Here is a 13,664-nt window from a genome sequence, read left to right as displayed (position 1 = left end):
TAGGCAGGTATTCAGACAACGTATCCGACTCCGGCAAGTGACAGGGAAAATAACACCAGCCGCAGAAAGCACTTCTGCAAAAACGCAAAAAGATGTGGTGCCGCTTCCACCCTAGCAACTAACTTGTCCGGGAAAATAACTGAAAAGCAAAGGTATGGTGTACGGAGACTTTAGGAATTGTAGCTTTAGGTTCTAGAAAGACAAATATTAAAAACTATCAACTTCTAGAGTCATTTTATTTTCACTTAATTTACAGATGCAGAAATCGACTAGATGTCAATTACAAAACCGAAGGCAGAGCTGAACCGTCTTTGCCTGAGTACACAGTTGATTTTTCCCCTCCCAGGGTATACAACATCCCTTTCAAACCAATGCTATGTATGTCATAACTATATTTAGAAATACGCAGAGAGGAAAATATTACTGCTGCAATTCAAGGCTGTAAATGAGAGGGGAACACATGAAAGCCTCATGGATTGGAAAGCTTCGATTTAGGTCATGTTCCTCAATCAATGTCAAATGTCAGATGACATTTGAAGGTGTTAATTATGACCAAAAAGAAAAAAAAAAAAAGAATCCTGCAACAAACCCCACTCGAAGAAAAGGGTAATACTCTCTCCATACAAGAAAAGAAAATCGATTTTTAATTTCTTCTTCCAGCACTGTCAGAGGTAAAGTTCTCAACAAAATATTTAAGAAGCTCTGGACAGTCTGAAGCACCGATCTGAGTCAATATATAGAAGCAACCACTTGTTTACAGCTGGATAACTTTCTTCAAAAAGGCAGAAGAGTAAAGTGAGCTTCAGAAATCAAGAAAAGCGATGAATACAGGAATCATGAACCGTTTGCACATCAGCCGATGAACCTTTCCGATGGCCACGTCTCCTGCGCGTTGGTGGGGACGGCCGGAACCTCTTCCTCGGGCGGGGCCAGGGCCTCCATCTCGCGCACCACCTGCGTGAACACCTGGTCTACCATGAGTTTGCTCTTGGCCGTGACCTCCAGGAACGGGCACCGCCACTCGCGGGCCAGCGCGCGGCCCCGCGCCGTCAGCACCTGGCGCTGGGCGTCCAGGTCGGCCTTGGTGCCCACGAGAACCAGCGGCACGGCCTTGGACCCCCGCAGCCGGCCCATGCGCTCCCGCAGCGGCCGCACCGCCTCGAACGAGGCCTCGCTGCACACGCTGTAGAGCACCACGAAGCCGTCGCTGTTCTTGATGTACAGGTCCTTGAGGGTGACCAGGTGCTCGGCGCCCACCGTGTCCACGATCTCCAGCAGGGCGGGCGCCGCGTTCACCTCGATCACCTTGCTGAAGAGCTCCTCCACCGACGGCTCACACTGCTCGGGGAAGCTGCCGCAGGCGAACTGCGTGGCGAGCGCCGTCTTGCCCACGGCCACGCTGCCGAGCAGCACCACCCGGTAGCCCTTGGCGGGTCGCGGCCCCAGGCCCGCCATGGCCCAGGCGCGGCTGGCTGGACGCGCAGCCGGAGGAATGGCGCGCGGAGGCTGGGGCCCGGCCGCCAGGGCCGCGGGGGCGTGGAGGCAGGGCCGGGGAGGGAGAAGCAGGGGGGAGAGGGGCGGGGACGAAATCAGAGGGGAGGGGACCCCGGGGGCCTGGCGCTCTGGCTCTGGCGTCGGGGCCGCGGTGGGCTTCCTCCGTCGCGCCCAGACCTGCCCCCGCCCGGCCCCGATCTGCTCCCTGCGGCTCAGAGGTCACCCGCCCCGCCTCCGGGACGGGGCCCCCCGCCCCCTTCTCCGGCCCCTGGTTCCCGCGCAGCGTCTGCCCCGCCCCCGGCCCGGGCGGTCTGGCGCCGGCCACCCCCCACCAGCTCCACGTCCCGGCCTCCCTCTCCGGTCGGTCCCGAGCTGCCGGCCGCGCTCCGCCCAGTACCCCGTCGGCCTGCCGGCTGGGGCCCCTCCCTCAGTCCCCGCTCCTTGCCACCCGTTCCTAGGAGAGCCCGCTCCGCCCGCGGGACCAGAAGGTAACCTGATCCCTTCCACGTCAGCCGGGAAATACCAGCATTTCTCCACCATTTCAGATCCAGTCTCGTGGCCGGAAGCCAGACTGGCCTCGCTCAAGGTCAGGCCTGGTGGGGCTGCGCCGCTGGGGCACCTCTCCTGGCCGGGAGGACCCCACGGAAGGGGGGACCGGTGAGGGAGCTTCAACCGAGGGCCCCACGTTGCTCGCTCCTGGCACCCATTCTGTGCCCCTCGTGCCCCTGCCTTCACTCTGGCCCCCGCCAGCGCCCTCTTGTCACTGAGCAGAGCCCAGGGGAACTTTATAAAATGTAAATCACGTTTCACTCCCCCACTTAAACCCTCCCTGGCTTTCTATTGGGCCCTCCTGATCTAAGAGTAGAAGTGACCGCATAACTCCAACCCAAGCCTGACAATGAAAGCATGAACCCATTCACCCAGCGGCAGGCAAAAACCGAAAAACCCGGGGAAACGGGGCTTATCACCCTGCTTATAAAGGGGCTCCCCCAGGTCTGACTCCCGTGCCCCAGTCTCTCTCAAGCTTCCATTCTCCAGCTGCACAGCCTTCTTGCTATTCCTTGATGTCGGAGCGGAAAGGCTGTGTAGGGACAGAGGGGGCTGGACAGAAATTCTGGGATCGGCTACCTGAGTAAACTCCGCCCACTGTCTGTTTCAGGCACTAACAGGTGCCTTAGGACTTCAGGGGCCCTGCAGGCCTGGGTTGGAAGTGGAGATGAGATATCCACACTGTCCCTGTCCCTAGGCTTGGGGTACCACTGAAGCTCCCTCATTCCGGTGCAGCCCTGAGGGAGCAGGGCCGCAAAACTGACCGAGCTGGAATTTCCTGGCTCCCTGGCAGCACAGACTCAGAGATAAAGGTTAAGTGACAATAGGACACCCTGCACCTCGGTGTCTGTGGTCAGCTACAGAATGTGCTTTTCTATAAACAGTGCATGGAACATCCTTAACGTATAGTGTTAATTATATACTTAATACAACAGACAACTTGATTTCTAAATTGAGAAATCGTACAAGACTTATTCTCTGACTGCAAAGTAACAAAACTAAGAATCAATTTTTAGAAAAGGATAAACTGCAAACATTTTCTGGAGAAATGCAAGTTCCATATAGGTTTCAACAACTCCCCGTGGATAACTTTTGAGAGAAATAGGGGACTCACTGTCAAAACAAAGTCCCAAAATGCACAAGGAAAAAAAAAGTCACTCTGAGTGAGAGCCACTGGAAGCACCAGACAACAAAATCACATCCAGAAAACGGCAGGTATTAGTGTTAACAGACACACAAAATAATTATGTCTGTGTTTAAAGAAATAAAATCTTAAAAATATAAGCAAGGGACAAGAGACTGCGGCCAAGTAGTTTGAAAGAGATTCTCCCCAAAAAAGAAAAAAAAAAAACCTTCTAGAAATGGAAAACATAATCATGTATTATTTTAATTAACACAAAACACCCACTGATAGGTTAAACAGGAGATTAAACATGGCTGAAGAGAAAATAAAGCCAACAGTATTCAGAGATGTGAATAATCCTGGACCAATTTTCATCATACAGTGACCTGTGCCTGCAGGAGACAAGGGTTTCTTCAGGTTGCCATGAGGCTGCCGGACAGTCACAGGGCGCCTTAAATTGATAGTTGGCTGGTTTGAGCTTGTCATTATTATTTGAGGCTCTGAAAGCCCTTAGCAGAAGTCAGCCTGACCCCCAGTCCTTCTTACCCTGACCTCAGTTCGATTAAAGGACCACTGCTACCACGTAGGCCCATGCTTTACGTTCCATATGCGTGACATCCTAATGCACCCCTAGTGAGTCACTGTAACTGTTGCCACAGGCCAAAGCTCATCACCAGCTCACTTACCACCAGCAGTAAGCGTCCTACAACGGGGTCTGAAAGGTGCGTGACATATCTTAGAATTCTTCCCCAATGTTCTGCTTTCTACAGCCCCTTCTGGTACTAACTCTCTTAGTTCAGGTTCCCTCCAAAAGCGTAATCTATGACATGGGACATGGTCTTGTGGGCAAATAGTTTATTTTTGGAAGTGATCACGGAGATCAGGAATGGGGGCCCTGGAAAAGAGAAACAGGGGCGGGGGGATCTTATGCCAGGTGCATTGCTGAGTAATCACTGCTGTGGGAATACTTGAGGAGCAGTATAGAACGAGCATCAGAATTGTCCACTGATGCACAGAAGCGAGGGGAGCATGTGTCCACTGGCATCCATTCCTCATTGCTCCAGGGTTGCCCTGCAAACTCCCTCTTCCATGTGTGCACATGTGCCAGGTAGGTTGAGTGAGCTCCAGAAGCATTCCAAGCAGCAGCAGTAGAGAGCAAGGGCTGTGCAGTGCAGTTGAGGCAAGCAGCAGCCAGGCTCTATCTGCACAACTAGCTGGTTGCTGTAGCCATGACTAGAGCAAGAAAGTGGACCCAGAGTACATGAGTTTAGGGCATAAAAGATGACTGACTCAGTTCTATTTTTTTTAAAATTGAAGTGTAGTTGATTTACAGTGTTGTGTCAATCTCTGCTCTACAGCAGAGTGACTCAGTTATACACACACATATATATGTATTCTTCTTCTTTTTTTATTCATTTCCATCATGGTTTATCCCAGGAGATTGGATATAGTTCCTTGTGCAATACAGTAGGACCTCGTTGTTTATCCATTCTATACATAATAGTTTGCATCTACCAACCCCAAACTCCCAGTCCATCCCTCTCCCTCCTCCCTCCCCCTTGGCAACGACAATTCTGATCTCTATGTCTGTGTGACTCAGTTCTAATAGTTTGAAAATACCTCATTTGGGGCAGGGGGGCAAGTTTAGGAGCATATTATCTGCAAACAATGGTGAGAATATTGCTTATTTCCTTTTCTTATCTTATTGCTTTAGCTAGACTCTCCAAAAATAACAATACTGAACCAAAAGCATAATTGCTGGCAGCCCTCCTCATTTCTTTTCTTTTTAAATTAATTAATTAATTTTATTTATTTATTGGCTGTGTTGGGTCTTCGTTGCTGCATGCGAGCTTTCTGTAGTTGCAGTGAGCAGGGGCTACTCTTCATTGTGGCGCACGGGCTTCTCATTGCGGTGGCTTCTCTTGTTGTAGAGCATGGGCTCTAGGCATGCGGGCTTCAGTAGTTGTGGCACATGGGCTCAGTAGCTGTGGCTTGCGGGCTCTAGAGCACAGGCTCAGTAGTTGTGGCACACAGGCTTAGTTGCTCCGCGGCATGTGGAATCTTCCCAGACCAGTGCTCAAACCCATGTTCCCTGCATTGGCAGGCAGATTCTTAACCACTGTGCCACCAGGGAAGTCCCCCTCCTCATTTCTGAATAACAGAAATGTCTTTATATCACACAATTAATATGATGTTTGCTTTTGTTCTCTAAACAATATTCTTTATCATAAGAGGAAGTTTTCGTCTATTTATACCTTAGAGTTTTTACTGGGAACGTCAGCTGTTTTTTGTTTGTTTTGTTTTGTTTTGGTCCGTGATAAATACATAAGGTTTTTCTCCTTTAATTTTGTTAATTTGTTGGTGGATTTCCTATTGGTGAATCCTTCTGTTTCTTACCTCATCTCTTACACCACTCTTCTCCTTGCTACCTTCTAGACACAATGGCCTGTTCCTTTGGCAGGCCAATCGGTGTTCCTGTCTCAGAACCTTCACATTTGCTGTTCCCTCCTCCTGAAATTGTTCTCTCAGATGTCTGCAGGGCTCACTCCCTCATTTTATTCAAGTCTCTTGCTCAAATATCACTTACTTAAAGGGGTCTTCCCTTGCCCCTTTAAGGGGGCAAGAAGTAAGTGACAGGTAGAGTTGTATCCGCCCCCCCCAATCACATGTTGAAGTTTTAGCCTTCAGTACCTCAGAATGTGACCCTATAGGGTCGTTTCAGATGTAATCAGCTATGACAAGGTTCTAGTGGAGTAGGGTGAGCCGCTAATCTAGTAAAACTCGTGCTCTATAAAAGGGGAAATTTAGACACACACACAGGGACAGCGCCGCATGAAGGGGAAGACAGAGATGGGGGGGCGGTTTCTACAAGCCAAGGAATGCCAAAGATTGTTGGCAAATCACTAGAAATTAAGGGAGAGGCATGGAATGAATTCTTCCTCACAGTCCACAGAAGGAAGGAACCCTGCCCACACCTTGATCTCACCCAGGCTTCTGGCCTCCAGACTGTGAGATACTAAATTTCTGTGTAAGTCACCAGTCTGTGGGGCTCTGTTAACAGCAGCCCCGGGAACTAACACATCAACCTGTAAGAGGGCTAGGACTTCAACACAGGAATTTGGGGCATACAGTTCCACCTACCAGAAACCCAGAACTTACTGTCCTACTGTCTTACTTCATTTGGGCTGCCGTAACAGAATACCATAGACTGGGTGTTTATCTCTCACATTCCTGGAGGCTGGGAAGTCTAAAGTCAAGGCGCCAGCAGACTTAGTATCTGGTAAGAGAAACTTCCTGCTTCATATGTAGCCATCTTCTTGCTGTGTCCTCATATGGTGGAAAGGGCCGGGAGCTCTGTGGGGTCTCTTTTATAACAACACTAATCCCATCCATGACAGCTCCACTCTCAGGACCTAATCACCTCCCAAAGGTCCCACCTCCAAAAGCCATCACCTGGGGAGTTAGGTTTCAGCATATGAATTTGGGGGGAGGGTGATATGCAAATGGTATTATATGAAATTGATTATTTACTTGTTTATTGTTTCCCTCATTACAATGTATCTCCCATGAGGGCATAGACAGTAGATTGCTGAACCTACTGTGTGTCAGGCAGTACCTCCCACAGAGTAGGTAGTCCATAACTACAGTTCTGCTATGATGCTTGCTTTGAAAATGGGAATTTGTTCCAACACCATTGAACAGTTAGGGAATAGTTGGAGTATAATGTGAATTTTGCATTCCGTGTGATTTTGTTTACGAGAAATACTGGGTGGACGCAGAAGACTCCACCAGCTGAGCTCAGGTGTGTAGGAAGCACACACACTCACACACCTCAATGTCTCCCAGCTACCTCCTAACCTCTGTGTTATGAGCCACCCCCCTCCACAGCGGGGTTACAACATTCCATTCACCTCACAATACCTCCTAAGCTGCAGCCCTTCCGATGCCTACTTCCACAAGCAAAGTTCAGGCCTTTTCTGGTAAAGAATCATTTTTTTTGGTAGTATTTATGTATTTTTAAAAACTATTGAACTTGTACACCTGTGCTAACCTTCTGTATTAGGTTCCCATCTTTTTAAAAAATGTGTCACTGAGGAAGTATTTTGCGTGTTCCGCTCCAGCCCCATTTTCCCCGAAGCCCTATAGTTCTCATTGTACAGTTTTGCGTGGCACCCTGAATTTTAGGAATGCTTACGATACATCATAGCAAAACCGACCCTATTTGTTGAGTGATTGAATAAATGCTTGCCTTTCTGAATTAAACCCCAATTTATCCTGGTATATTTTCAGTATATTAATGAAATACATTTGCTAACCGTTTGTTGAGGCTGTTTGCATCCTAAAGGCTGCACAGAGTCACACAGGATAAGTTAGTGGCTAATGCAGGGCTGTGAAAGGACCCAGTAAGTGACACCTCATTATTCTTGCCCAAGGCCCAAGCACTCGAGAGATGGGATAAAGAAGACTCAATATTTTATATATTTTATATAATACATAAAATTGCACCTTGTCACAGATGATGTCTGGGTCGGAGCAGACGGCTGGCTTTAGCAGAATACACAGTGACCTTCCTAATCCTGAATCCCACATTTGGACTCACCTGCCCAGTGGTGAGCAGCCCTGCAAACCTACAGGCCACCCCAGTGGGAGTGGCCCCTTGAAATTCACGGCAGGGAATCACAGGTAGCAAACTTCACACCATATTCCAGGTGCCCACTCCCCAGACTCCTGGCCTGGTCTTATTATCTAGGACTTGCTGTGCCTGGGAGCCCGGAAACTGTCTCTGAGGCTTTGGCCCTAGGCCAGAGAGAATCACTCTGACCTCCAAGTCTCCACCCAGTTGGGAGGAACTGTGGTCTCAGTACCTCTCGGCACAGAGAAGGACAGCATTCCTGGGAAAAAAGCAGCTGCCGCTGGCCTCTGTGGAGAGCAACTGTATGACCCTCCTGGGAGCAGCAAACAAAGGAGCCCTCTGACGATCGCTAGAACTGCCGCAAACACGCTGGGCTGTCTCTGTTAACAGGTCTACCAGTGAAGACAAATGTGGACGCAGCTATTGCAAAGCGGAAGTGGTTACTCCCTTTTTTGGCAATTAAGTAGTTTCGGCGACTGGAAAAAATCTGCTGAGACTAGAAATTCTGAATGAACTGTTACAGAATCTTTCCTTGCACAGCTGCAGCAGTGGGGAAGAGGAAATGTCCCAAACAAAGAAGCTGAAAATGGGCATGGGGGGGGGGGGGGTATTTGCAATCTTGGTCACCAAGAGCTTTGGGTGTGATGGAGAAGAGAGACAACATTTTGAGCCTTTATAAAGTTCCCAGTTAGAACCGAGAATCCCACACAGTCTGCATCCTAGAAGGGCCATATCCTCAGTGTATGAATGAATTCAAAATTTTTCAAACACTCAGCAAAAGGAGATGAGAATGAAAATGTCCTACCCAGGGCCCTTCCTAGGACAAAAAATAAAATATCTTCCTTAAAATTTGTAACGAGGGCTCAGTCCAGGGGGGAGGGCACCGGCGGGGTGGTTTAAACTGAACATCCTTTTGAGGTCCTGGAAACAGCAAGCTTAGAAATTAACATTAAGGAGCCCAGGTCGGTAGTTCCTTCAAGACCCCGGAAGCAGTATAAGCCAACTTGTCTGGAAGGATGCACCTTCAGTGGGGATCTCTCAGATAAAGCTCATGGTCCAAAGTTACAGAACAGATAAGGGAACAAGTCACCACGAGCAAGAGTCAGCACAGACAGTGTAATTTTCAGGCAGTAGGGTTACCAGATCAAAGACATAAGATAAATACGTTTTAAAAACAAAAAATATTGATAGGTTAGAGACATGAGGAAAATTGATACTAAATAAAAATACTGGCTTTCGCAGAATACCGGAGTCACCAAGGTCAGAGGCAACAAGAACTGACCTTGGTATCTCAGTGGGTATCTGTATTTCAGCCTGTGTTCATGGGGCACCAGCTCCCATTCAGGAGGCTGCGGGCTGCTCCCGAACTTCCCTTCCTGACACCCTGCCCCGTGGACATTGAAGCACCAGCAGCAGTCCTGGAGGCGCCCCACACGTGCCCCCATTACGGCCATCTCGCTTGAGCTCTGCTTCTCCGGCAAGGCCTGGGCAGAGCAGCTGCCTGGCCTTGAGGGGCCCTGGCTGGAGCAAGGTGCAACGCCTTTCCCTGATGCTCTGTCCTTTGTCACTGCCCCCGCAGTCTGCATTTCTTGACAAAGTCAGTTAAATTTGTCATCGCTGCCATTCTACGGTATATATGTATTCAGAACACGTCAACTAGAGCCAAATACCCAGTTTGTAACTAAGGTAGGTTCTAGGAAAGAGTTCATATGGGAGTCCAGAGCTGCATGCACCTGCCAGTCCTTGGAAAGCTCTGGTACACCTCAGCGTGAAGACGGCTAGAGAAGACGTGTGCAAGTGTGTGTGTGTGGGGGGGGGGGGGGGGGGACAGACATACGCGAGCTGAAATCCAGTTCCCCAGTGGGGGAAACTGAAGTGATTCCTAATGATTCCTGCATTCAATCCATCCGTTAACTAACAATAATTCAGCGCCTCCCGTGGTGCAGACGCTGTTTCAAACCCAGAGGCCAGGATGCCCACGGGAGCCTTCTGCCCATCCTGACTCGTTCTGGGACAGCCAGGCTGCAGCGGGGACGGGCCGGGAGTCGCGACCCCGCCTCCAGCTCCTCCTGCGTCCCCCTCAGGAGTCCCACAGGAGCGGCGTCTGCGGGGGTGGGGGAGAGGCGTCGCCCTGGGAGGCCTGCCCTCCCCTCGGGCAGACACTCTTTCGCCACTCCCTCCCCCCAGGCCCAGTGGCGCGTCTCCTTTCTTCACCCTGCCGCCAGGGTCACCCTCCCCGACACCCTTCCCCCCGACCCCGGTGCCCGCCAGGTGGTCCAGGGCCTGCAACGCTGTGGGAGCTCCGGGAGGACAGGACTCCGCATTTCGACGCCCAGGGACCCCGGCCCGGGAGAGCGCTGTCGGGGGCGGAGCTGGGTCCGCGTTGGGGGCGGGGCGGGGCCGCGGAGCCTCTGAGGTCCCCAGGCCCCCCAACCCCGGCCCCTTCATTTCCTGCAGGACCGAAGACTGCACCCCGCAGTGCGCGTTTCCTTCTCGCCCCCGGAAGGGAGGCGCCCCGCCACGTCCCCGCGTGCCCCTCCTCCATTCTCCAACGTGACCGGCGTGCCCCGGGCGCGGCTCCGATGGGAGGGCCTGGAGGGGGCACTGGTGGGGAGCGCTCGCGGGCCGTGGACGGCAGGGCGGCGTGGGCGCCACTTGGTGCCGTCTTGTCCCCCCGCGGTCCAGCCCTCGTCGAGGCGCCGGCGCCGCGTGACAGGAGGTGGCAGGGCCGGGGGGGGGGGTCCCAGCGCGCGGTCCCTTCCCCGCCCACGGCCTCGACTGCTCCGGCCGAGGCACCGGTGTCTCCTTCGAGGCCACCCGGGCCATGGCGAGCGCATCCTGCGGCGGGGAGGCTTCGGTTGGGTCGCGCGGGCGGGGCCGGCCCGGGAGGTCAGGGCCGAGAGCCAGGCCCGCGGACCAGGTGGGAGGGAGCTGGAGGCGGCCCGGGCTCCTGAGCACAGGGTGAGACCTGCGGTGAGGTCCTCTGTCACCGCTGGAGCGTTCCCGGGACGGGCCCTCGATGCCCTCGGGGTAGTGGACCGGCCGGGCTGAGGCCTTGGCTCCAAGATCCTTAGACGGAGAACAGGGGCGCCCAGCAGAGTTTCCACGATTTTCACATCTGCCCGAGGGCAGGACAGTGTCCAGGGCGCGCAAAATGACCCCTCTCCGCCCCGGGGCCCTCTTCCCGCCAGGCCCGGTTCCAAAGGGGCTGACGATGTCGCAGATCCCTTGGCTGTGCCCCAGGCTCCGCCGCGCCCGGGCCTCGGCCAAGCGCACCGGGGTCTCCAGGTCCCTGCCTGTTTTGGTCCTGCACCGCCGGGAGGCAATGACCGCAGCGACACAGGAGCTTGGGGTGGGGAGTGCGGGATTTCCTGGGCTGGAGTCAGAGCCCTGGGCCCCTGCAAAGAGTGGTGTAGAGAGGAAGGGGGGCCGCTGAGACACCAACCAGGACTCCTAGGAGACCCGCCTGCTCATTCTCCCCAGCGGGTGGTGGGCGTGGTGATTAGGGAAGGGGGAGGGGGAGGAGGGAAATGAACAAACCGCTTCCTTCGTCAACAAGAGGAACATTAAGCCCTCCTTTTGGACCCCAGGTGTCTGCCCCACCGCCTCCCATAGCCACACGCCCTCCTCCTAGTGCAGGGATCAGGAAGCAAAAGGAAGGAAGAGGGACTTCCATCTCACCCTGTGAGGAGGATCGCGCATCACACAGGCCCCGGACTCGCCTGCCCCCTCCCCCCCGCACCTGCGTGGCAGGACCTCCCCAGCCTCTGAGCGAGACTCCCAGGGCTAGACGCTGTCTGTTCTGGGGGGTCTGACGCTGTCTGGACGCGCTGTCTGGACGCTGGGGGGTCGAGAACTCCTGGGACTCTCAGGGATGGGCCAGGCTGCCCTCTGCTGGACGTCGGGCCAGGGTTGGAGAAAAGGTGGGTGGTGGGAGGGGGGATCCTGTGTATTTGGGCCCCCAAAGTAATGCCCTCCCCACCCAGCTGAGGGTCCTTCTGGGGGAAAGACACAGACTGACCCCGAGCAGGGTCCCAGGGAGGGACCAGGTTGTGGCCTGTAGACAAAGCCTGCTGGGAAGGGGGTAATCAGGGTTACGGGCTGATGGGGGCTGAGTGGCCAGACTTGAGTGGGCGTGGTGATCTGGCACATCCCATCAGCCTCCGGGCTCCCAGGGATCTTCAGTATCAGTAAAGCTGGGGGCCCCAGACAGTTCCTTGGGGACAGGGGGATGATGTGAAGGCCAGGCTTGCCCTTCTACCCAAGACAGAGGAGGGGCTGGGCCAGCACAGAGTGGCTCTGGCCCAAGCTTCTCACAACCCTTCCCAGGGAACCTCCATGAACATCTTCACGTACTGCCCTCTCCCCTAAATGACAATAAGTTCCAAGAAATAGAAATCATGTCGACAATATTCTATGATATCACACAATAAAACCAGAAGATAAAAACAAATCAGAAAACAAAAAGACCCTCCCACCTGGAAATTTATATTTAAAAACCCTTTGACATCTCTAGGGTCAAAAAGGAAATAGAGCCCCAAACTGCAGAATTTCTTTTCTTTCTTTTTTGCTTTCTTTCTTTTTTTAATTTGGCTGTGTGGGATCTTAGTTGCAGCATGCAAACTCTTAGTTGCAGCATGGGGGATCTAGTTCCCTGACCAGGGATCAAACCTGGGCCCCCTGCATTGGGAGTATGGAGTCTTAGCCACTGGACCACCAGGGAAGTCCCCAGAATTCTTTTAAAATATATAAAAGTACTATATAGGGACTTCCCTGGTGGCGCAGTGTAAGAATCCATCTGCTGATGCAGGGGACACGGATTCGAGCCCTGGTCCAGGAAGATCCCACATGCCACAGAGCAACTGAGCCTGTGCGTCACAACCACTGAGCCTGAGTGCCGCAACTACTGAAGCCCGCGCACCTAGAGCCCGTGCTCCGCAACAAGAGAAGCCACCGCAATGAGAAGCCTGCGCACCACAATGAAGAGTAGCCCCCACATGCCACAACTAGAGAAAGCCCGCAGCAACAAAGACCCAATGCAGCCAGAAATAAATAAATAAATTTATTTAAAAAAAAAAAAAGGTGGTGAAAGGAAAACTATCCCTCTACTCCCAACGCTTGTGGCGCCAAATGTGTAGGTTTTCCACGCCAAGCAATTCTCCAGTGTTTTGCAGACACCAGCTTTGTGGTAATTTGTTACAGCAGCTTCAGGAAACTAACGCGAACACACACTCTTCCTGTTCCCAGGAACACCTCCTGCCCCCTCACCCCTCAACACACACCCTGAGACCCCAGGGAAGCCCCTGCCTCCATCGCTGCCCCGTCCATCAGCCTTGCTGATTCACAGGCATTCCTGTCCATTCTAGAGATTTCCATCTCTTAATTTTAGACATGGTATCTTTACCCGTTCTCTGATCTCCTTCTAACCTGTCTGTGGAGTCCACTGAGAAGAAGTCTGAGTTTTGACGTAACCAAACTTATCATTGTTTTTTGCCGTATGCATTATGCTTTGGGAACTTTGTGTAAGAAGTCCTTCCCTGTCCAGATGTTAGAAAGAGTCTTCCGCATTTTTCTTCTAACTTCATATTTTTATCTTTTACATTTGGGTCTTTATTCTCTCTAGGATCCGTCTTTGTAGGTGGGGTTAAGTAAGGACCGTTTTTACTTTCTGCTGACGGTGGGGCCCCGGGGGTATGTGGTGAGGGTCTCCTCTCACCCAGCTCCACCTCCAGCTCCCCACCCTCCCCTCTGGCTAGAAGAAACTTCTCTGACCTTGACCTTGCCGTGCCTTCCCAGCAGATTTTCTCCATTTTTACAGTGACTTGGCCATTTGGTGACGTAGTCGTTCACTTTTCGAGTATGTTT

At 52.4% G+C, this 13,664-nt stretch overlaps 1 protein-coding gene across 1 annotated transcript; it reads right to left on the bottom strand.

The window, feature by feature from the left end:
• Nucleotides 1-217: 217 nt before the first annotated feature.
• Nucleotides 218-2,538, bottom strand: LOC109552884 (ras-related protein Rap-2a-like). The gene has a single exon (XM_019951953.3). The coding sequence runs from the start codon at nucleotides 1,453-1,455 to the stop codon at nucleotides 853-855; it is 603 nt and encodes a 200-aa protein (XP_019807512.1). The 5' UTR covers nucleotides 1,456-2,538; the 3' UTR covers nucleotides 218-852.
• Nucleotides 2,539-13,664: the final 11,126 nt, after the last annotated feature.

The sequence above is a fragment of the Tursiops truncatus genome, chromosome 2 (assembly GCF_011762595.2).
Source record: "Tursiops truncatus isolate mTurTru1 chromosome 2, mTurTru1.mat.Y, whole genome shotgun sequence".
NCBI lineage: Eukaryota > Metazoa > Chordata > Mammalia > Artiodactyla > Delphinidae > Tursiops > Tursiops truncatus.
The sequence above is the reverse complement of the archived record's forward strand: the minus strand, read 5'-3'. Positions and strand labels throughout refer to the sequence as shown.